We start from the raw sequence: 25,688 nt of genomic DNA, 5'->3' as shown, positions 1-25,688 counted from the left end.
CAATAAGATTTTAGTGGATTTTTAAATAGTATTTTCCTACATGAATGAGGGAGGATAGAACAGGTTTTTGAGATAGTATTAATGTGAGTTTTTTTTTTTCTTTTTTTTTTTGTTCTTGATGAGTTGATGGGTAACAGTTGCTCCATTTGCTCTCTCTTCACCCACTCTGTTACATGAAAATGGTTAGTAAACTGCTGCAACCAAAAAGAGCATCACTCATTCACTTGGATGGCATAATTGAAAAACATTATATTGACACCAAGATTGCAAGTTCAAATTTATATTGTAGTTATAACTTCAAAACTACCAATGCTCTATATATATTCTGAAATTTGGATACTTTAATTAAACAATTTAAAATAATTAAGCACATTCAAGTGAATAACTTTCTTCTTATTGGATATCTGCTTTCAAAAATCTAATCTCAAAATACTCTTTAAAAAAGCAAGACCAAACAACTTTCAGAAGATCCTAAGCTCTTTCTGCAAACACAGTCGAAAACTAAAATAATAAAAAGCAGCAGTTTACTAAGCTCTTTCCATCAGCAACTTCTTCTGACAAGCAGAAACCATTGCAGTTTACTAAAATATATAATACTATGATTTGCAACAGAATATTCGATCTGCCAAATACTGCTAAAGATCACTCTCTTCCTCCATATCCCATTCTTCCTATTTGTTGTTTGCACGTTCCGTCTGCAATCGATAAATTAAGTAAAAATGAAAAGGTGAACACACAGCAGTTAGATAGGTAAGGAAATATGAGATAGAAGTGATGGGAGGAAACAGATCAGATCAGATATAATGGCCATGAAGAATTCAAGTAGCATGCATGAAGTAAGTGCATATATGTTAAATGGTAACGCATTATAATATATATATTAGAGCTGAGGGATAGAAAGAGACCATAATACTTTCCGAACGAACAAGGAGGGCATTTCCATAGTTGTTGTATTGCTTTTCTTGAATCAACTTTGCAGAAACCAGAACAGAATCCCAACAGCGGTTTAACTGAATCAGTGCTAGTGTGGTGATATCGGCAAAACCACTAGGGATTTCTTGCAAATGCTTGCATTCACGTAACTCTAAACATTCTAGCAGAGGGAAATGGTCACCCATGGCATTCCAACGTTCCAAAAATGTATCTTCAATTACCAATCTTTTCAATTGAGGGAATCCTTCCTCGGATGGCTCCCACATTCTGTGTTTGCTAGCAATAGCACGTTTCAGCTTTAGAACTTCTAGATTCGGCAACATACCAAAAAGCCTCATATCACTCCATGCCAAATAAGTCAAGAAGAATTTTAGCTTCTTAAGATTTGTTAGAAAACTAGTTCCCCATGGAATGCCGCTACATGGAATACGGTTGAGATTACACCACTCTCTTATGCTTAGCTCCTCAAGCTGCCCCAAGTGCACAAAATTATAAAAACAATCTGGATTGTTTTCACCCAATCCACCATCAATCCCCAATTTTTTTAAATTTGGAATCCTTGTAAACATATCCTTTGTACAGAGCTTAGAATGCAACCAATATATACACTCTAAGTTTGTATGAACAAATGACGAAGTTCCTAATGAAAAAATCTGGTCAATGCAAAGATTCCTTAGTAGTGGCATTTTCCAAATTCCATATGCCTTAGAGGAATCCACTATAGCACGACCTCCACGAACAATAAAGCTTTGGATATTTGAATGCTCAAAGTGCTCTAAACAAAAACGTGTGCGGACAACATCTCTAGAACACCTCAAAGTTAAGTATCTCAAATGAATAAGATTTGTAAAAGCATATAGCAGTACCGTATATTCACGGTTAGATATAAGCTCTATGTCTACTACTCTTAGTAGTTTGAACTGTGAAAATAGACGTTCCACACTTGCAAAGTTAGAGTAAAAAACATAATAATGAGAGTGTAAGGAATGCAATTTGTCAGAGCACTTTGTCAAAGCACGTAGATGAAACTGTGATGTAGCAGTTATCCAACGACAAGAGATTTTCTTCTTGTAAAATGGAAGTTTTTCATCTCCAATGACATTCAAGAGATTTTCACGTCGAGCTTCTCTCAAACACAAATCACGCAACAGGTCATGTATTCTTATTGCCTTCATCTTCCCATTGAAACTCTGTTTGCTAACAAAAACAAGACTTCTATCAACAAGATCTTGCAAACACTCCATAGCCACTTCCTCCATATTTTGATGGTCCTCTGCCCTCAAAAATCCCTCTACTGCCCACAACATAACCAACTTCTTCACAGGGATTTCATAGTCTTCTCGAAAAACTCCCAAATATAGAAAACAAGCTTTTAAGTGGTGTGGTAATTGGTTGTAACTCAAATATAATATTTTGGAACATGCATCATTAGAATCACCAATTACATATCTACTCACATTTTCTGCAACATTATTCCACTTCTCCACTGCCGCCTCTGTCTTAGAGAGAAGACTAGCTACTACAATAATAGCTAGAGGTAATCCATTACATTTCTTCACTATGTTTCTACCAATTTGCTCAAACACTGAAAGAAATTTAGTTTGACCAAACACATTGCAGTAGAGATTCCAACTTTCATTGGCATCTAAGAATGGCAAGTTAATGGTAGAGTTACCTGAACTTGCATATTCAGCCACCTCCTTGTGCCGAGAAGTCAATAGTATACGACTTCCATTATCATCATTTGGAAAACATCTTTGCACACTATCCCAAGCACTAGTGCTCTATATATCATCCATCACTATCAAATATCTCTGTTCCTTCAAGTGTTTACGTAGACGGTCTGCTAATTGGCCTTCATCGTCATTGCTGCTTTGTTCATCACTTGATGCACTAACACAACCAACAAGGCATTGGAGCATTTGTGGCAGCTTATGCTCTTGAGATACAGTAACCCATGCTCGTTTGTCAAAATGAAAAGCAATTGATGAATCTTCGTAGACTTCGCGAGCTAAAGTGGTCTTGCCAATTCCTCCCATGCCTACAATTGACACAACTTGTAGCTGTTGTGCTGATTGTCGGGTGAGCTGATCCATTATCGTCTTGAACTCCTCGTTGCATCCGACCATTCTATTGTCAAACTTTGTTGAAGCGTTTTTGGAAAATTTACTCTGGCATTGTAGATCATGCTGTGATGATGTTGAACCAAGGAGTAGTCCTCGTTGTCGCATCCGACCAAGGAGTGAAACGTCAGTGATCCTTTCACCTTGTGATGAACCCTTTGCAACCTGCTTTGCACTAATTTTAATCAACTTCTTCTTGAGATAATCAGTCTGTTTTACTGCTTCATTGAAGATTCCACGAAGCCTAAGGAGGGAAGCCTTTATACGAATACCCGTACAACCCTTTGCTAGATATATGCTACTCAATTCCATCTCAATCATTTCTTCTGCTTTGAACGCTACATCTCTGATCTCTGCCTCTAAATCTTTCATCCCCGCATTATTATAGGCTATCTCAGATTTCTCAAGAACTTGTTGGAGGAAACCAAGATTTTCATGGAGAGAATTAAGTATCTTTTGGTTGTGTTGAAGAGGCAAGCGTGGTTGTGATTGCAAGAAGTGTAGATGGAGTGTTCCTTTAAGCGAAGTTACAGCAGCATAAGCCATTTGCGATAAACTCATCGATGATCAGACTTCATTGCAGAACTAACTAAGAAGAAATGAAAGTCTACACAGCTGGAATGAGTGGACAGCAGTTAGCGCGTTTTTTTTTTTTTTTTTTTTTTTTTTTTTTTTTAAATTAGATTACAAAATTATCTATACGGTGTGTCAAATTTTTGTGGACCATATTTATTTTTTTCTTATTTTTTAAAACAAAATTATTTAATTTATTTTGTTTTAATTAACATATGACTAATAATGCTATTACAATTATCATAAATTATATATTATGATATTCATAATTTATATACAGATCAAAAATATTTATATATAGTCATCACAAATGCCTGTATAGTGTATAAGACAAGTACATAAAGCGATTATTCATCAAGTTACTAGTGCGGTTTAAATATACATTTTAATTTTATCTTCTACTATTGCGTCATAGCGAACCCAAGTGTTCGAGCCTTGAGAGCCCACGAGTCCCGGTCCAAACGACACGTAGCTGAGCCACAGAGGGCCCGACCAGTAAGCTTTTTGGCCTGGCGGAGCTTGGTGGGCCTTGAGCAATGGATCTATCTGAGATTCGTGCCCAAGAGCCGGCTCTCCACGGGACTAGCCAGTAGTCCTTCACTAGGACTGTTGGCTAGTTCCGTGAACCTATTTGGTGCACAAATAGTGTGCACCAGCGGGTTCCTTCTTCACCTGAAAACAAACCAGAGCAACATGACAAATCTCCAAACCCCAATAAATCAAACATAGATCAACAATAGCTCACTAATAGCTCAACCACAACAATAATCTAACATTTCTAAGCATTTACACCTCAAAACTAGACTTCACAGAGTAAAATAAATAGTTGGGAGTTCATGGGTTATACCTTTGTTGCCTCTTCTTCCTTGTATGGATTCTTCCTTCTTCCCAAGTCAGCCACTACCCCCCTTCACCACCTAAATACCTCAAACAAGCCACACAACAACCCTTAAGAAAAGAACCTCAGAGATAGGAAGCTAATGAAGGGAAGCTAGATGGAAAATGGATGAATGGATGAAATGAACCTACGAACATACTGTGTTTTTCCTTTGATTCTTGCAGAGCTCTTGGTGGGAAGACAAAGGGATGGAATCAGGAGGAAATGTTCGCTTACTATTCATTTTATAATGGCTCATAACCCTAGGAAGATCAATAATGATTGGTGAGGGGCAAAGTGTCTTTTGGCTTGAACCTTCAAAATATCAGACAATGCATTGGAGGCTTATGGTCCACCTTATAACATGAACCTTAGTCTACACTACTACAGAATTCAAATACAACATCGGGGCCTTTAACGTCAGCTATATAAATAGCCGACGTTAAAAACATTTTTATTTTTTATTTTTTAAATTAAATTTATAACGTCGGCTATTTATTAATAGCCGACGTTATAAATAAAAAAAAAATATAAAAGAAATAAACAACCTACGACGTCGGCTATTTTTATAGCCGACGTCGTAAGTTGTGTATTGTTTTTTTTTAAAAATAATTTATATATAACGTCGGCTAAATCCTATTAGCCGACGTTATATACTAAAAAATTTAAACAAAAAAAAAAGAAATAAATATAATACGACGTCGGCTAACTATCTAGCCAACGTCGTATTATATTTTAAAATTTTTTAAAAAATTTGTTTTATTTTTAACGTCGGCTAAGTGCATTTAGCCGATGTTAAAAAGTTTATAAAATCCCCAAAATTTTAATTTACGCTCAGTTACGCACTACGCACCATTTTACGCACTCATCCATCTTCATAACCTCTACGCACTCATCCATCTTCACCGCCGCTGCCGCCGCTCGCAACCATCTGCAAATCGCCGTGATAGGCATATTTTACGCTCATATTTTAGGTACATCTTTATAATATTTTTATATTAATTATTTAATATTATCTAATAATTAGTTCTTTTTATATACATAGTATAATCTATTCTTATACTATATATAATATATATAATATATAATTTATAAGAGTACATACTACGTACTTAATACTATATATATATAATATACAATATAATATATAATATAATATATATAATATAGAATGCATTATAGTATACATATAATGCGTACTACATTATAATTACTTTTATATATATATATATATATATATATATATATATATATATATATATATATTATAAATCTAAACTTTACAATTGATTTTTTCTTTTTGTACAGGCATGCATCATAATAACATGGCTAGAATTATGGAAGACTCAGGCATAAGGCAAAATAATAGGAAAAATGAGTGGTAGAAAATGATTGGGAAAATATATAAATAGTTAAGGTTTTCTATTGTAAAATGTTCATTCTTCCCCTCTCGATTATTCTGTAAAGCTGTTATCAATGTTCATTCATTGCTAATTTCTTTAGCTTGGTTTAGTGAATTGAAGGCCCGGAATTGATCATGCTGTAAGATTATTTATTTATTTTTATTATATAATTTTTACGCATTTGGGTATTAAATATTCTTCTAAGTTATTTGAATAGTTGTATCATTTAATTGCTAGGGAGACCTACTAGTTATTTACTTGATATAATTATTTGCTATATTAGATAATGTTGTGCTACAAATTATTCTAATATTCAGTAGCAACTGAGGTTAATTATTGACGGCTTAGTGATAATTGGTCTCGGGTAGAATATTTTCCTAAATTAAATGCAACCGCTTGTGTTTGTGTTATTTAGTTTGTCGGTTTTCCTAGTTCCTATTGTTGCTACTAAATTAAATCTATAGCGCTTGTCTTAGATTATTTAGTAGTTAGGGGTAATTAAACCGCTTGTGCTTTATTTACCTACAACTAAGGGAAAACAGAAATGAAATAATTTCACGACAAATATTCAATTGCATATTAATTACTTTATTAATCAATGATCAGTGTTAAATTCCGGTGGTGGATCTTTACTAACCAAGGTTTCTTATTATAAGTGTTTTCGATATATTATTTTCATTGCTTTATTCGTTCAGTTAAATTACTTGTTTATTTAAATTCTCTTTTAATTTATCTTTATTCTCAATATTTTCCAAACCCCCCTACCTTTAATTTGAGCACAAAAGTTAAACTAGTTACTCCTCGTGGGATCGATCCTTACTCCCGCTACTACGTTTGTAAGGTTTTAATTTGGGAGCCTACGACAGCTCGCCAAATTTTGGCGCCGTTGCCGGGGAGATTTTCTAGCTTATTTTGTGTTTGTTTATTTATTTAATTATTTATTTTGTTATTTGTTTATTTGTTTTTCATTTGTCCCAAAAAAAAAATTAAAAAAAAAAATCTTTTCGTTCGTTACTTTTACATAATTGCTGCAATATATTTCCTTTTTGTTTATGCCTATAACTCGATCTGCTAATCAAAAAATCTTGCCGTACGATCCAGAAATTGAAAGAACTGTACGCAAGTGGAAGAAACAAGCTTTGCGGAAATTGGAGTTTAGTGATCTGGCTACCGACCCTCAACCTTCCAACAATTCTGATTCCGAAGAGGAACCCATGGCTCAAAATCGGACTTTAAAAGAGCTTGGAGCTCCAAATTTGGATCAGCAACCTTTGTGCATTACTTTTCCCGCTCTAGATGCTAATATACAATTTGAGCTAAAATCTGGACTAATTCATCTTTTGCCTTCTTTTCATGGACTTGCAGGTGAAGATCCCCACAAACACTTAAAGGAATTCCATGTGGTGTGTTCAAGTATGAAACCCACAGGGGTTACTGAAGAACAAATTAAGTTGAGAGCCTTTCCCTTTTCGTTGAAAGATTCAGCGAAGGATTGGCTATACTATCTACCTTCTGGGAGCATCACCACATGGAATAACTTGAAGACAATGTTCCTTGAAAAGTATTTCCCAGATTCAAGGGCTGCCAACATTAGGAAGGAAATATGTGGTATAAGGCAAAACAATGGAGAATCATTGTATGAATATTGGGAGCGTTTCAAGAAGTTATGTGCAAGCTGCCCACACCATCAAATCAGTGATCAATTACTCATTCAATACTTTTATGAAGGACTTTTTCCGACTGATAGGAGCATGATTGATGCCGCGAGCGGTGGTGCTTTAGTTGACAAGACACCAGACGCTGCAAGAACTCTAATTGCAAACATGGCTGCAAATTCTCAACAGTTTGGCAATAGAATTGTCCAACCGTCTAAGCAAGTGAATGAGGTAAATATTTCTGCTCTTGAACAACAAATTACTAGTTTAACTACTCTTGTTCGTCAATTAGCAGTAGGCAATATGCAATCTGTAAACGCATGTGGAATTTGCTCGGTAGTTGGGCACCAAACTGATGCCTGCCCAACTCTTCAAGAAGAACCTACTGAATAAGTTAACATGGCTGGAGGTTTTCCTGGACAACCTCAAGGTAAGTATGATCCGTTTTCTAATAAATATAATCCTGGATGGAGGGATCACCCGAACCTTAGCTATGGGAACTCACAAGGAAACCAGTTTGTTCAGAATCGTCCCAATTTTCAGCAGTATAGACAACCATTTCCTTCCAAACAACAACCAGTCCAAAGCTCTAGCTCAGGTATGAATTTAGAAGAAATTGTTAAATCCCTTGCTACTAACACTTTACAGTTTCAGCAGGAAACACAACAATTTCAACAAGAAACAAGAGCTAGTATTCAAGAAACGAAGGCTAGTATTCAGATCTTGGAAAGACAGATGGGTCAACTAGCGACTACGGTAAGTCGGTTGGAATCACAGAGTTCTGGCAAACTACCCTCGCAAACGGTGGTTAATCCAAGAGAAAATGCAAGTGCAATTGTGTTGAGAAGTGGTAAGGAAATTGAAGGGCCTGCGGTTGCTTCCCCATCAGTGAACCAAGAAAAAGAGGGGACTAACAACAATGAAAAATCTCAAGGTAAGTCTCCCAATCTTTCTGATTATGAACCAGTTCCCCCGTTCCCTCAAGCTTTGTCAAAACCTATAAAAGGAACGAAAGATGAAGAGTTGTATGAAACTTTCAAAAATTGTGAAGTGAATATCCCGTTACTTGATGCAATAAAACAAGTTCCTAGATATGCTAAGTTCTTAAAGGAGTTGTGTACAACAAAAAGGAAACAAAGGCCAAAGAAGGGTGATAAAGTGCTAATGGGTAAGAATGTTTCTGCTGTAATTCAAAGCAAGCTTCCTGAAAAATGCAAGGATCCAGGTATGTTTACTATTCCCTGTATGATAGGCGATACTAAACTTGAGAAAGCCATGTTAGACTTAGGAGCATCTATTAATGTTATGCCATATTCTGTGTATGCGTCTTTAAAACTTGGACCTTTGAATAAAACTACTGTAGTTATCCAATTGGCCGATAGGTCTAATGCATATCCTAGGGGTGTAATTGAAGATGTATTGTTGCAAGTTAATAATTTAATCTTCCCTACTGATTTCTATGTGCTAGATATGGAAAATAATGATCATTCTGCACCTATTCTGTTAGGAAGACCATTTTTAAAAACTGCAAAAACAAAAATTGATATTCATAGTGGCACACTTACTATGGAATTTGATGGTAATGTTGTTACATTCAATATTTATAATGCTATGAAATACCCTGGAGGTGATTGTGTTGCTTATTCTGTTGATATTATTGATTCATTGGTTGAAGAAGTTTTTGAATTTAATGGTAAAGATAAATTGGAAGTTGTTATTTGTGAACACCTTGAAAATGATGAATTTGCTATGAGTGACAATTTACGCGAAATTATTGCATCATTGAATCATTGTCCTAAATTGCGCCAACAAAGTAATGTTTCTTATATGGCTTTACCTGCTTCTAGTGAAAAATTGTTACCATCTGTTGTGCAAGCACCGATCCCCGCATTGAAACCCCTTCCTGAACACCTTAAATATGCTTTCTTAGGAGAAAATAAAACATTGCCAGTCATAATTTCAACTAAACTGTCTGCAATAGAAGAGGAAAAACTTGTCCAAGTGCTAAAAGAACACAAAACTGCCATTGGGTGGACAATTGCAGACATCAAAGGGATAAGTCCATCCACTTGCATGCACCGAATCCTTCTAGATGAAGGAGCAGAACCATCTCGTCAACCACAAAGAAGGCTAAACCCGCCCATGATGGAAGTAGTCAAGGAAGAGGTCATCAAACTCCTTGGAGCTGGGATAATCTATCCAATTTCAGACAGCAAATGGGTTAGCCCAACTCAAGTGGTTCCTAAGAAAACAGGAATTACGGTTGTCAAAAACCAAAATGATGAACTGGTCCCCACTCGTATTCAAAATGGGTGGCGAGTTTGTATAGATTATAGGAAGTTGAATGCTGTTACAAGAAAAGATCACTTCCCCTTACCGTTTATTGACCAAATGTTAGAAAGGTTAGCTGGTCGCTCTTATTTTTGTTTTCTTGATGGTTATTCAGGTTATTTCCAGATTGCAATTGCTCCGGAAGACCAGGAAAAAATGACTTTTACATGTCCCTTCGGCACTTTTGCATATCGACGCATGCCGTTTGGCCTCTGTAATGCCCCGGGTACCTTTCAAAGGTGTATGGTTAGTATATTTTCTGATTATGTAGGGCATATGATTGAAGTTTTCATGGATGATTTTACAGTTTATGGTGACTCTTTTGATACCTGCTTACATAACCTTTCACTTATTTTGAAAAGATGCGTAGAGAGTAATCTTGTGTTAAATTCTGAAAAATGTCATTTTATGGTTGAACAAGGTAATGTCTTAGGGCATGTTATTTCGTCTAGTGAGATTGAGGTTGATAAAGCCAAGGTTGATATTATAGAATCTCTGCCGTATCCAACTAATGTGCGGGAAGTCCGCTCTTTTCTTGGACATGCAGGTTTTTTTATCGAAGGTTTATCAAAGACTTCTCGAAAATAGCCTTACCTTTGAGCAAATTGTTGCAGAAAGAGACATCCTTTGAGTTTGACAAAGAGTGTAAAGGAGCATTTGACGAATTGAAAGAGTTGTTGACATCTGCGCCGATCATTCAGCCACCTAACTGGGACTACCCATTTGAGATTATGTGTGATGCAAGTGATCACGCAGTTGGGGCTGTGTTGGGCCAAAAGATCGGGAAATCTTCCCACGTTATTTATTATGCTTCTAGGACTTTAAATGATGCTCAGAAAAACTATTCTACTACAGAAAAAGAACTTTTAGCCATTGTTTTTGCTTTAGAAAAATTTAGGTCTTATTTGCTGGGCACAAAAGTTATAGTTTATTCTGACCATGCAGCTCTTCGCTACTTGATGCAAAAGAAGGAAGCCAAACCACGATTAATAAGATGGATACTCCTCTTAAGTGAGTTTGATGTGGAGATCAAAGATAAGAAGGGGTCAGAAAATCTTGTGGCCGATCATTTGAGTCGGTTGGTACACATTGAACCTGAACCTCCACTGCGAGAAGCATTCCCTGATGAGCACCTATTGGCTGCAACTGTGGTTTTACCTTGGTATGCTAACATAGTCAACTTTTTGGTTGCTAACAAGTTTCCTTTTGATTCCTCTAAGGCACAAAAAGATAAAATCAGGAGTAATGCCAAGTACTATGTATGGGATGAACCGTACCTCTGGAAACATTGTGCTGACCAAGTGGTAAGGCGGTGTGTACCTGATGATGAAATTGCTTCAATCCTTACCTTTTGTCATTCTTATGCTTGTGGAGGCCACTTTGGTGCTAAGAGAACAGCAAGGAAGGTATTGGAGTCTGGATTTTATTGGCCAACTTTGTTTAAAGATTCATACTCATTTTGCAAGTGTTGTGATGCTTGCCTAAAGTCAGGTAATTTATCCCGGAGAAATGAAATGCCACAAACTCCGGTCCTATTTTGTGAGGTTTTTGATGTTTGGGGCATTGATTTTATGGGCCCATTTCCTGTATCTTTTGGTTTTGTTTATATTTTACTTGCTGTTGATTATGTTTCAAAGTGGGTGGAAGCTAAAGCCACCAGGACTGATGATTCTAAAGTTGTTGCAGATTTTATCAAATCTAACATCTTTTCCAGGTTTGGCATTCCAAGGGCTATAATAAGTGATCAGGGTACTCACTTTTGTAATCGCACCATCGAAGCTTTGCTTAAAAAGTATCATGTCACCCATAAGGTGTCAACTGCCTACCACCCGCAGACTAATGGGCAAGCAGAGGTATCCAACCGAGAAGTAAAGTCAATCCTTGAGAAAACAGTCAACCCAAACAGGAAGGATTGGAGTTTGCGATTAGATGATGCATTATGGGCGTACAGAACCGCATACAAAACACCTATTGGTATGTCCCCTTATCGCATTGTGTTTGGAAAAGCTTGTCACCTCCCCGTCGAGTTGGAACACAAAGCTTATTGGGCTGTCAAGAGCTTTAATATGAACATTGATGAAAGTGGCCTACATCGGAAGTTGCAACTTTTTGAGTTGGAGGAGATTCGCAATGAGGCCTACGAGAATTCAAGACTCTATAAAGAAAAGACAAAAGCATTTCATTACAAGATGCTTTTGAGAAAGGAATTTTCAATTGGACAAAAAGTCCTACTCTTCCAGTCACGTCTTCGGCTATTCCCAAGTAAGTTACGTTCTCGATGGGTTGGTCCATTTATTATCACTAATATTTTTCCTCATGGTGCGATAGAGATTCAAAGTTTACAGACTTCTAAGATATTCAAGGTGAATGGTCATCGGCTTAAACCCTACCATGAAGGGGCTCAAGTTGATTATATTGCTGATATACTTCTTGAAGATCCCAGCTACTTTGAATAATATGCACAACTAGAAGGGGAGTTTGTTCTATTCTCTTTTTCTTAATCGTTATTTTTCATTTAATAATCCTTTTCTGCATGTTTTTATTCAACATTGGGGACAATGTTGGTAATAAGTGTGGGGGGAGGAGATTTAGTTTTAGTTTTATTATTTCTCTGCTTAATTTAGTTTTATTGTTTGTTTGATTAATTTAGTTTTATTGTTTGTTTGCTTATGTCAAAAAAAAAATTTATTATTTATTTTCTTATTTCATAATTTTCAAAAAATATTTTACTATTATTTTATGCAAAATAAGTATTATTTTGAAAAATAATATTTTTTTTCTTTCTTGGAATGCATAACATAATTGAATAAATAGTTTGGCAAGTTGTGATTAGTTTGTTAGCATCTCTTGTTTGATATGTAGTGGCTATATTAAGTAAGCAATAAACCTGTGAGTGTTTTAAGCCACTGACTGACACTTCGGTCTTATTTTCTTTCTTTTGTGTGATTTCTTCCATAATTTTGTTTCTCTAGAACTTGCCTTGATTCTCTTTTAAAGCTAATTAGACCATGCATGATTCAAATGTGATTAAGGTCATTATTTGACTTTGAGCCTCACTAGCCAAATAACCGGTTTGTCCTGATTTATTTCCCTTTGTTAACCACTTTGAGCTTTATGGCCATTCCTTTCTTTATTTTGGACCACATTACAAGCCTTTTATATCTAAAATAATGCCTTCACCCAGCTGAATAACTAGTGGAGCAAATTTTGGATTATTTTTGTAATCTTCGTGAGGTTGGGAAGGATAAGTGTGGGGGAGATCACTTACTTTTATTAATATGATTGAGAGTGAGGTGAGTTGTATCTTCGTTGCCAATATGTCGTTGGTCTTCTATGAAAAAAGAAAAGAGGAAGCAGTTCACGATTCAAAAAAAAAAAAAAAAAGCATGAAAAATTGAAAAAAATGAAATGGAAAAATGAAGAATATACGTTTGAAAAAGAAGAATATTGCTGAAAATTTATGAGAAAATGAAAAAGAATCAGCAATTGATTTTGAGTTGAAGTTACTTCTAAATAAATGAAGTAAGGGGAAATTCTGGTAATACTGAGGAAGCATTCTGTACCTCAATGGGATGTGTTTTTTGATTGGAAATTGAGGGTGTTGGATTACTTGTATTTATTTGTTCCTCTAGTTTGAAGGTTTTGTTTAAACTACTTTCCTAAAATATTCACTACCCTAACCCTAGCCCCATTACAACCTGTGAAAAGTCCTTATGATTTGTGTCATGCATGACTCTTGTAGTGGTGATTGAGAAGATATGCAAGCCTATGGTAGAGCAATTTTATAGGAATGAACATAGTGAAATCTATACCCATCAAACACTTGAGTGATGAGTGATATTCCTGTGAGGGCTTACTTATTTAATTCTCTCCATTTTCAAATAGGGGTGCTAACTTAATAATTGCAGGGTGCTTCAGATTGTTGTTCATGATATGTTATGAGTTTTGGGAATTTTATTTATTTACTTTGCAAATAATATTTTTGCTTGGGGACAAGCAAATGTTTTAGTGTGGGGGAATTTGATAGGCATATTTTACGCTCATATTTTAGGTACATCTTTATAATATTTTTATATTAATTATTTAATATTATCTAATAATTAGTTCTTTTTATATACATAGTATAATCTATTCTTATACTATATATAATATATATAATATATAATTTATAAGAGTACATACTATGTACTTAATACTATATATATATAATATACAATATAATATATAATATAATATATATAATATAGAATGCATTATAGTATACATATAATGCGTACTACATTATAATTACTTTTATATATATATATATATATATATATATATATATATATATATATATATATTATAAATCTAAACTTTACAATTGATTTTTTCTTTTTGTACAGGCATGCATCATAATAACATGGCTAGAATTATGGAAGACTCAGGCATAAGGCAAAATAATAGGAAAAATGAGTGGTAGAAAATGATTGGGAAAATATATAAATAGTTAAGGTTTTCTATTGTAAAATGTTCATTCTTCCCCTCTCGATTATTCTGTAAAGCTGTTATCAATGTTCATTCATTGCTAATTTCTTTAGCTTGGTTTAGTGAATTGAAGGCCCGGAATTGATCATGCTGTAAGATTATTTATTTATTTTTATTATATAATTTTTACGCATTTGGGTATTAAATATTCTTCTAAGTTATTTGAATAGTTGTATCATTTAATTGCTAGGGAGACCTACTAGTTATTTACTTAATATAATTATTTGCTATATTAGATAATGTTGTGCTACAAATTATTCTAATATTCAGTAGCAACTGAGGTTAATTATTGACGGCTTAGTGATAATTGGTCTCGGGTAGAATATTTTCCTAAATTAAATGCAACCGCTTGTGTTTGTGTTATTTAGTTTGTCGGTTTTCCTAGTTCCTATTGTTGCTACTAAATTAAATCTATAGCGCTTGTCTTAGATTATTTAGTAGTTAGGGGTAATTAAACCGCTTGTGCTTTATTTACCTACAACTAAGGGAAAACAGAAATGAAATAATTTCACGACAAATATTCAATTGCATATTAATTACTTTATTAATCAATGATCAGTGTTAAATTCCGGTGGTGGATCTTTACTAACCAAGGTTTCTTATTATAAGTGTTTTCGATATATTATTTTCATTGCTTTATTCGTTCAGTTAAATTACTTGTTTATTTAAATTCTCTTTTAATTTATCTTTATTCTCAATATTTTCCAAACCCCCCTACCTTTAATTTGAGCACAAAAGTTAAACTAGTTACTCCTCGTGGGATCGATCCTTACTCCCGCTACTACGTTTGTAAGGTTTTAATTTGGGAGCCTACGACAGCTCGCCACGCCGCCGTCGTCGTCGTCTCCGATCAACCTCCTTCGCTGCTGCAACTTCAAGCCGCCGACGCTTCACCCTCTCCTCCCCGCCGGTGCACCGTCTCCTCCTTGCCGCTGCATCACGTCGCGCCTCCGCTGCCGCTGCTACGCCATCGAGTCGCGCCGCTGCTACGCCGGTACGTTATTTTTTTAATTATTATTAATTCATTTCAAATTTTATTAAATTTATTTGCAATTTAGGGTTTGTTTGTATATATTTGTAAGTTTTATTGATTAATTTTGAATTTTATTAAATTTATTTGCAATTTAGGGTTTATTTGTATATATTTGTAATTATTATTGATTAATTTTGAATTTTAGTCAATTTATTTGCATTTTAGGGTTTATTTGTATATATTTGTAATTATTATTGATTAATTTCGAATTTTAGTCAATTTATTTACATTTTAGGGTTTATTTGTATATATTTGTAATTATTATTTATTAATTTCAAATTTTAGTCAAGTTATTTGCATTTTAGGGTTTGTTTGTATATATTTGTAATTATTATTGATTAATTTCGAATTTTAGTCAATTTATTTGCATTTTAAGGTTTATTTGTATATATTTGTAATTTTTATTGATTAATTTCGAATTTTAGTCAATTTATTTGCATTTTAGGGTTTATTTGTATATATTTGTAATTATTATTGATTACTTTCGAATTTTAGTCAATTTATTTGTATTTTAGGGTTTATTTGTATATATTTGTAATTATTATTGATTAATTTCGAATTTTAGTCAATTTATTTTCATTTTAGGGTTTATTTGTATATATTTGTAATTACTAGTCTATTTTCAGCATATCAATTATTTTAGATAGAGTTGAATCAATGTTAACAAAAGTTTAATTGGAATTAATTGGTAAGGCAAGTTCGAAAGGGCCACCAGCTAAAGTTATGTGGTATCTCCCAATTCTTCCAAGATTTAAGCGTATGTTTGCAAATCCAAGCGACGCGAAAAACTTAACATGGCATGCAGATCAAAAAATTTCTGTGGCAAGCTTCGACACCCAGCTGATTCTACTCAATGGAAAACCTTTGATAATATTTTTCCTGAATTTGGCAATGAGTCGAGAAATCTTAGACTTGACCTTTGTACTGATGGTATAAACCCTCACGGGAACCTAAGTAGCAAGCATAGCTCGTGGCAAGTTATGTTAGTGATTTATAACCTACCTCATTGGTTGTGTATGAAATGCAAATATATATTACTGTCCTTGATGATTTCTGGCCCAAAACAACCCGGTAATGATATAGATGTCTTTTGGGCACCTTTGATTGAGGACTTGAAAAAATTGTGGGATGAAGGTGTGTTAGTGTTTGATGCCTACCGGAAAGAGAATTTTAAGTTGCATGCTATGCTTTTTTGCACAATCAATGACTTTCCAGCTTATGGAAACCTGCCTGGGTATAGTGTCAAAGGGACATAAGGCATGCCCTATATGTGAAGATAATACATGTTATACACAACTTGTCCATGGCAGAAAGACAGTCTACTTGGGTCACCGGAGGTTTCTTGATAGAGCTCACCCTTACAGGAGATTAAAAAAGGCTTTCAATGGGCAACAAGACTATACAGATGCTCCACAACCAATGACTGGGATTGAAGTTTATGAACGTGTAAAAGGTATAAATTTTACTTTTGGTAAAACTCAAAAGCTTAAATCTCAAAGAGGTAAGAGGTCAAGAGCTAATGTTGAGGTACATCCAAATGAAAAGAGTCCATGGAAAAAGAAATCCATATTTTTTGATCTTCCATATTGGAAGACATTAGATGTGAGACATAGTATTGATGTGATGCATGCGGAGAAAAATGTGTGTGATAGTCTTGTTGGAACTCTTTTAGATATAAAAGGTAAGACTAAAGATGGACTCAATGCTAGATTAGACTTGATTGAAATGAACATAAAAGCAACATTAGCTCCACGACAAGGGGATAAGAAGACATATTTGCCTCCAGCTGCTCATACTTTATCAAGAAAGGAGAAAATAAGTTTTTGTGAGTGTTTACGTGGAGTCAAGGTACCACAATGGTACTCATCAAATATTAGAACACTTGTGAATATGCAAGATTTAAAATTGGTGGGATTGAAATCTCATGATTGTCATGCCTTAATGCAGCAACTATTGCCAGTGGTTGTCAGAGGTATATTGCCCAAAAAGTTGAGATATACTATTATAAGATTTTGTTTCTTTTTCAATGCTATCTGTGGAAAAGTGATTGATCCAGACAAACTAGATGAGTTGCAAAATGGCATTATTGTTACATTATGCCAGTTGGAGATGTATTTTCCACCGTCATTTTTTGATGTCATGGTTCATTTGGTTGTACATCTAGTGCGAGAGATCAGACAATGCAGTCCTGTTTATTTGAGGTGGATGTACCCATTTGAACGGTACATGAAAGTCTTAAAAGGTTATGTGAGGAACCGATATCGACCAGAAGCATCAATTGTTGAAAGCTATATTGCTGAGGAGGTAACTGAATTTTGTACTGAGTATTTGGCGGGGGTAGAAGCTATTGATCTTTCTAAGTATCGACATGAAGGAAGAAGTGCTGGGAAAGGTACTCGAAGATGCAAAGTAGCCAGTATGCCTCGTGAAGATATTGAGGAAGCACATTTGTACATCTTGCATAATACAAGTGAAGTCGAGCCATATTTAGATGAGCACAATGCATTAATTAAAGAGCAAAATCCAAAAAAGACAGACATGTGGATTGTGAGCGAACATAATCGTACTTTTATTAGTTGGTTCCAAAATAAAGTTCTGAGTGCTACTAACTATTCTGAAACAGTACGATGGTTAGCTCATGGTCCTTGTATGCAAGTCATATGTTATACTGGATATGATATAAATGGATTTTCTTTTTATACAAAAAAACAAGATGAAAAAAGCACTATGCAAAACAGTGGAGTTTCTTTGGTTGCAAATTCAGTGCACTTCAGTAGTTCGAAAGATAAAAATCCGATCATTGCAGAGTTGTCATATTATGGTGTGATTGAAGAAATATGGGAGGTTGATTATGTTCAGTTCAGAGTGCCGATGTTCCGATGTAAATGGGTAGATAGTAAACATGGTGTTAAAGCTGATGAGTTAGGGTTTACACTTGTCGATTTGAACAGGGAAGGTCACAAAAATGAGCAATTCATAATGGCATCTCAAGCAAAATAAGTATTTTATGTTACTGATCCTAGTGATAAAAAATGGTATGTTGTTCTTCATGGAAAGAGACAAATTACTGGTGAAGGGAATGAAGATGTTAGTTATGAGATTGAGGAAATACCACCTTTTTCTTCAAGTTTATTACCAGTTATTATAGATAATGAGATAGATGAAGTGCATGCATCACGAGATGATCATCATGAAGGGCTATGGGAGAATTGATTATTATTTGTAATGCTTTAACTTCTTCTTGTGTTTACTATATCTAAATATTTACAGTTATATTTATGTATATTATTCTTTTGTCAATTCACTAATAATTTCTTTGCTAAACATGCATATGGATTCATCAAATGACCCCCCTATTGATAGTACCACCCAAGCTAAAGGTACTAATACCAAAGCTAAGAAGAGGGGTGCCACTGTTATGACAAAATTAATTTCTGGGCGTGGTGACACAAACAAGAAATTGGTGGTTCAATTTGATAGTAAACACGAAGCTGTTGGGGCAGGGAGCGCCCAATTCAAAAGTTATTTTTCTCTAATTGCACGGAGCAAAGTTCCTATCACTTATAAAAATTGGAAAGTGGTCCCAGAAGAGAGTAAAGAGTTGGTGTGGGATGATATCGTGGTATGCAACTTATTTATAAAACTTTTGAATTAATTGTATTTAATTTGTTTCTAATAAATAATCTTGTCTTGCAGAGCGTTTATGATATTCCCACTGATGCGGATCTGAAGGATTCTTTGATGAAATATGCGGGTGAACGGTGGAGAGATTTTAAAAGTAGATTGAACAGAGGCTACATATTCAATAATGAAGACCCAATAAACAATACACCATGTCAAAAATACACATTCGTTGATCCAAATACATGGAAAAATTACTTGGAGCGTCGTAAAACTGCAGAGTTTGAGGTATATATTATTTGTTTTCTATCAATTATTTATTAACTGAAATATATTAAAGATATATTATTACTTAATGTTTTCTTTTTGTGTAGGAATCAAGAAAGAAACATCAAGAGATACAGAGTAAGAATGTTCATCCACATCATTTAGCCTGAGGAGGCTATAAGAGATTGGAGAAGATTATGATGGATGAGAAGATGAAAGAACAAGAAGAAGCTGCAAGTTCAGATCCATGGTCAATAATTTCTCCTCCATCTCCACCAGCTAGACATGAAAAGTGGAAGAGGGCAAGAATGAACAGATCAGGAAATATCAACAACGAAGCGACTAGAATGGTCGTGGAAAAGATTGTAAGTAATATGTTAAAATTTTCTACATTATTAAGATAGCTAGTAATCATTATTAAATATTGTTTTTATATGTTAGGATTTTCTATCATTGCAAGCTTCTCAAGGAGACTTTGTTGAGTCTGGTAGACAAGATATATTGTCTAATGCCATAGGTACAGATGAGCATTGCGGACGTGTTAGAGCCGTGGGTAGAGCACATGGCTTAAAAAGCTACTTTGGTCCTGCAAAACGTCGTCAAAGCCAGTCTACACCAGAAGTGAAAGATATGATTAAAACAGCAGTTGCTGAGGCGTTAGCAATTGCCCGAGAGCAATATGAAACATCCTTGCAAGCAGCCATTCAAGAGATGAGGGATGAAATTAGTAGTATGAAGACTCCAGCGGCTCAACCTGTACCATCAAGGCAGGAGGAAGACATGCGTGTAGCTGTCCAACCACATGGTCATAGTGAAAAAGCAAGTTCTCTAGACCCTTTTGCTGATTTACCGGCCGTAAGTAATCATTTATAACTAATCTTATTATTATTTGTTAAAAACATTTTAGCTATTTCTTAATATGAATTCACGCAGTTAGGAGCAGGATGTGAATTATATTTAGAAGATCCCATTAGACATAAAGTTGCACGTGGGACAGTTTACAAGGCCGAAAGGGTTCACGGGATACAAATACATGTGGATCAAGTGAAGGTCACCGTGACTGAAATTCTTGTGTCAAGTGCAAAGGTACCCTTCCCTACCGATAAGGTTCAACTGTTAAGGGATGCACTCCACAACGTTATTATTTGGCCAAAGAAGTTGGTTGAGTTATATACCGAAGCTGATGAGGTATGTATTTTTAAAATTTTTGGATTTTAAAATATTATTTAATTTACTTTTTAAAAATAGTAATTGTTACTTATATTGAACAGGCACAAATGACTTATGATTCCGGTGTGCAACGACCTTCTGTTGATCTCACTATAGCTGATCCGACTTCTTTGAGTCCTCGATGTCTAAAGGTATATAAAATTGTTCGCAAACTAGATGAAAATGTTGTGATAAAGATGGAGCTTGGTATTGTGGGTGATGTTGACTATCCCTTACAACTTGACCCGTTGGAGATTATGCGTTTCATAAGGATGGAGACGTTAGATGTTTCCATATTGTAGTTCTTTATAAGGTAATAATTAAGTTCTTTACTTATATTTGTTTATATAATATTTTTCATTTCATCTATTATATTACTAATATATATGATTGATTGTATTTTTGAATAGGGGTCTTTATGACAAATTTGATTTGGCATGAAAGACCACATATGGCTTCTTAGATCCACATTTCATTCAACCAGTTTCGAATACTATAGATGAACGGACAAGGTATATCAACGTCACCACTCAATATGGCAAAAAACAATGCTATCTAGCGCCATATATTTTAAAGTAAGTTTTAATTGTTTCAAATAAAATAACTTATATATAATACACTTTTATTATATATTATATTTACTTACAACTAATACATTATTGTTTTGTAGTGACCATTGGATGTTGATGGCAATTTGTCCTCAACTTAATGAAATCTATTGGTTTGATTCAATTGGAGGCCAGCCACGTGATGACATCAAAGATATTGTTGAAAAGTATGTGAACTTATAAGTATTAATATGTATAATTAATAAAGTATGCATGATGTCATAAAGTATTTACGTATACTAATCTCTTATAATTTTAGGTGTGTCAATTCAGCAAAGTTGTTGAGAAGCAATGAATCAACTCGTTCACCAAGATGGACTAAGGTTTTGGTAAGTATTTTATATATTTGTAAAAATACATATATTTTATTGTTTTTTATTAAATAAAATTTTAAATGTAATTTAATTCAAATGTAGTGTGATCAACAAGTTGGAAGTACGGCATGTGGATATTATGTAATGAAATACATGCTTGAAATTCTTTCCAAAGAAGCATGTGCGGGAATGGATAAGGCATGTAATTTAATATAATACCTTTCTCTTTCTAATTTTAAAAATGCTAGCTTACTAATTATTTAATAATTATCAACTTTGTAGATTGTTGAGAGAGTTCGTGGATCGAGCTACACTCAACAAGAAATTGATCAAGTAAGAGACGTATGAGCCGACTTCTTTGTTAAAAGAAGTTTCGTCCTCGAAACTTAGAACGAACGGACGGATTTTCTTAGAACGGAAACTTTAATAAAGATGGTAAGAATTTCAAGATTTGGCTTAAGAGTTTTTCTTGGGATACATGGAAGTTTAGGAATCTCTGAGTTTCAAGCTAACTCACCACAACTAAAGCGCTACTTAAAACTAACAACTTAAGTAAAGTCTACTAACTGAACTTAAAGCTTAACGATTTACCTTGATTGAAATCTCCGGGAGCACCACCTGAGGCATGTAGTTGGGATCCCATCCATACGGGGTCCATCTCTGAACATTCTCCACTCCCCATCTTTCTTCAAGAACTGCAACCCTTTGATCAAGGTTTGCAAAACCGTAGTTCACTTGAGCACTTAAATTGTCGAATCTTTGGTTGACCATCGCATAAAGTTCCTCGTTGGTATGTCCCCTTGACCCTCCTCCATAACCTCCTGATGGCCTTCCTTGAGGTGCTACAATATTTGTCTCTTCGTTTCTAGTACCCATCTCTTGATCAGTCCTTGTGATGTTCCCTTCACCGCCTTCCTCAGATATCGCTCCGGCCTCAATGCCAACACTTGATCACTCCTTTCGTGGTATATTTAGGCTAACCACGAATGCCATCCTCAGCTCTCATCCATGGGCTTCTTAGCAATATTCGTCAAGGTTAGATATTTGTTGTCGGTGATTTGATACAAATCATAATAATATCTCAAGTTTGTTGCATTAAGGGTTGTCCTTGTAGTTCTTTGTATCCTTTGTCCTCTCTCAGGTAAATTCATCTTGATAAAGATCCAACTGAGGACCATACCATAAGGCAAATATTTCCTATTTCTTGCCTTCGAGTAGGTTATGTGCTTAAGCATCAAAACTGGCAAATTTATCTCAATCCCACACCTTATAAAGTAAGCCATGGTACAAGCCCAACTACCAACCTCATTAGAATTGTTCTTGCAAGGAAATAAACAATCTTCTATTAACAAGATTAAAATCTTCTTCTCACCACTCAAGGTGGATTTCTTGGGTCTAAACTCTTTGGGAAATTCCTCTCTTCTTCCTGTCATATACCTCAAATATTCAGCATACCCCACTCTCTCATGGGAAATCCAATCATCCCTATCATAAACATCTACTCCACTCAAAGGCAAATCAAACCAATTTGATAACTTTTGCGGGGTTAATTCCACTTTAGTGCCTCTAACATTGGAAGTAAGTACAGTAATTCCCTTCTTTAATTTGGTGGACAAATTCTCATAAAATTCAATAATCAAATCGGGGTAAATCTCTTCTTGAATTCTTAGAAATTTTCTTAGTAATCCTTGATTTTCCAACAAGTGATTAGTTGCTTCAATTCACAAAAATGCTCAGGGAAGTAAGTTTTACCTCCAATGACCGAGTAGCTAGGTTGATCCCTCATGGCTACTCTCTCCTACTTGTTGTTTCCCCTTTGCCATTTGACTCCACACACTACTTGCCTTGAACCTGATCGGAATTGAGTGAATGACCCAAGTAGTATTTTTCTTGCACTTAGTAGGAGTTGGAGAATGAAACTTTAAATTTCCTAGAAACAAAGATGAAGTTTTGAAGAAGATGGATTTTGCTTTGGGGTGAGACAGTGTGCACACGTAGAAACTGAAGAAGAAAGGGGGTTTCAGCACTTTGATTTGGGGAAGAATTTGAAAGAAGACCAAAATGGCCTTGGCGGGGCTTGGTCACGGTACTCCTCGTGATCCACCGCCCTGATCCGCTGTCTGCTCCTCTGCCACGGTCCCAGGTCACAGATCATAACGTGGTCCGTGACCACTAATTATGCCAACTTTGTTTGGGATGAGGTTTGAACCTAAGACCTTTTTTTTTTATTGAAATCAATGAGTAAATTAACGGTGAACTAACGGCAATTCTTAAAATTTTAACGGAATTAGTAACGGTGTGTGGGTATTTTAGGAAATTTTAATGTAAAATTTAAATCTTATCAATCTTTTAACCAATCTGAGCCATTCATTTGATTAAAATCTGTGACCGCCATTTTTTCTACCCATTATAGGCCTAACTCTCTTGGGCTCTTATTAGTGTATATAATATATATATATATATATATATATATATATATATATATATAGTAGAGATAGTAGATTTATGTGGCTTTCTGTAACTTGTAACACTAATTGTGAGTATATGGAATTAAATATTAGAGGAAGATAATGACAACATGAGAAGAAATTTTTTAATGTTAAGTGGGAATCTTACAGTTTAAATTTCTCCTTTTATTTTTTTCTCTCTCTCTGTTTTGTGTTTATCGAAGGCAGCTCCAGCTAGATCTATCCAAATTAGGAACAACTAATCACGCTTTAAGAAAAATTAACTAGGGATTATAGATCATGAATACATGTGAATAAGGGTGAGCTTGGAAATATGACAAATAAGTTTTAAAAAATAATTAATTTTTATTTCAAAAAAATAATTAATTTTTTAAAATAATATTTACATTTGTTAGTGTTTGATTCAATGTTAGAAATCAGTCATTTTTTATTCCGTTAAAAGAAAATATTGTAGTATTTTTTCTGTTTGATTGATTTTTTAAAAACATGTGCAACATCTAGGTTTAAATTGATGCACAAATTAGTGTAGAATTGTAGACCCTTCAAAATATACACAAAATGAGAAATGGTGTAACACCCCTCAATTTTACCGTTCAAACCCGAATTAATTGTTTAATTAATTTTAAGTCGCCCCATCATTATTTCAATGATGTTCGTTAAGAGTGGTTAAAAGGAATTAATTTGGCCCAGAATCCCTTAAATTATTGATATGGTCCATGGTGGACCGTGGACCCTTGTCAATAATAAAGCCCTTGAGCTTGTTAGAATGAAGAAGGTGAGCCCATTACTATTCAGATTCTCATTAGGAATCTTAAACCTATTTAAAAGGAATTAGAAAACATTTAGAACCATTTCCACCCATCCATATTCTCTCACTCGAAAACTCCCTCCCAAGACATAGTCAAAGAATTCCCCATCTTTTCCACCATTGAAGGCTATCAGGTTTATACCATTCCCGATCACCGAGCTTAGGAAAGATCAATTGGAAGAGGACCTTGAAGAAGAATTTTAGGATTTGTGAGAAGTTTAATTAAGCTAAAAGGTAACCCATGTCTTACAAAACCTATTTTCTTTGCTATATTACGATTTATTGGTATCCGTGAATGATGGAATGCGTTATCTTGTGATTATGCCTTGATAGAGCTTGTATTTAGGGTTTATATTGTGGGTTCTTAATATTCTTGATGTTCTTGAGCGATTGAATGCATATTCTTGTATTTATGCATGTTTAGAACTTGTAATTAGGGTTCAATAATATTATTCCTTGGGCCATTCAATGTATTCAAGTCCCTATTATTGTTGATGTGAGTTTTGATGTGTTTGGACTTCAATTTGGGCATAATTGTTTAATTCCCGAAGTGGGGAAATTTGCCACAGGTTTGGTACCAGTGGGTAGTCGGTGGGGGGACGAACCCCCACTTGACCACCCGCTGGAACAGTTTGTTCCGCCGGCAGGTAGTTGTCGACCCGCCGTACCATCTGCTGGTACGTCCGCCGCAGTGGTCCGTCGGCCTCCGTTGGGTCGATCCCCGTGCCCCGAAGTGTCTTTTGACATTTCTTATGTCTAGAGCGATGTCCTTAGTACCGTAAATAGGATTTGTGAGTCGTGATTAATGCATATGGTCTAGACTTATACCTTGTTGGTTCGGAGTACGGTCTATTACGTTCCTCATGAGTCTTGTGGTTATCTTGATGTCACTTAAGGTAAACATTATGATGTCCCCTATGAGTTATATGTTTATATTG

General features: G+C 35.0%; 2 protein-coding genes across 2 annotated transcripts in view; one reads left to right on the top strand and one right to left on the bottom strand.

Moving 5' to 3' along the window:
* LOC109150724 (putative disease resistance RPP13-like protein 3) overlaps positions 1-24,127 on the bottom strand; it is a 78,759-nt gene extending 54,632 nt beyond the window's left edge. Inside the window, exons 1-2 of the mRNA XM_019298708.1 lie at positions 23,997-24,127; positions 3,352-3,663 (exon numbers count right to left, since the gene is read on the bottom strand). Of these exons, the coding sequence (XP_019154253.1) occupies positions 3,352-3,617 (266 nt within the window). The 5' untranslated portion in view covers positions 3,618-3,663; positions 23,997-24,127. The remainder of the gene's footprint in view (positions 1-3,351; positions 3,664-23,996) is intronic.
* LOC109150723 lies at positions 16,659-18,455 on the top strand. The gene is made up of 2 exons (XM_019298706.1): positions 16,659-16,982; positions 17,403-18,455. Exons 1-2 carry the CDS (start codon positions 16,659-16,661, stop codon positions 18,453-18,455), a joined length of 1,377 nt encoding a protein of 458 aa, XP_019154251.1.
* Positions 24,128-25,688: the final 1,561 nt, after the last annotated feature.

The sequence above is a fragment of the Ipomoea nil genome, unplaced genomic scaffold (genome assembly GCF_001879475.1).
Source record: "Ipomoea nil cultivar Tokyo-kokei standard unplaced genomic scaffold, Asagao_1.1 scaffold2280, whole genome shotgun sequence".
Classification (NCBI taxonomy): Eukaryota; Viridiplantae; Streptophyta; class Magnoliopsida; order Solanales; family Convolvulaceae; genus Ipomoea; species Ipomoea nil.
The sequence above is the reverse complement of the archived record's forward strand: the minus strand, read 5'-3'. Positions and strand labels throughout refer to the sequence as shown.

Excerpts from the sequence above, each read along its gene's own strand:
- LOC109150723 (XM_019298706.1), top strand. The coding sequence starts at position 16,659 with ATGACTTTCCAGCTTATGGAAACCTGCCTGGGTATAGTGTCAAAGGGA. Across the intron at positions 16,983-17,402 it reads GGTCAAGAGCTAATGTTGAG|CAACTATTGCCAGTGGTTGT; the intron begins GTACATCCAAAT and ends GCCTTAATGCAG.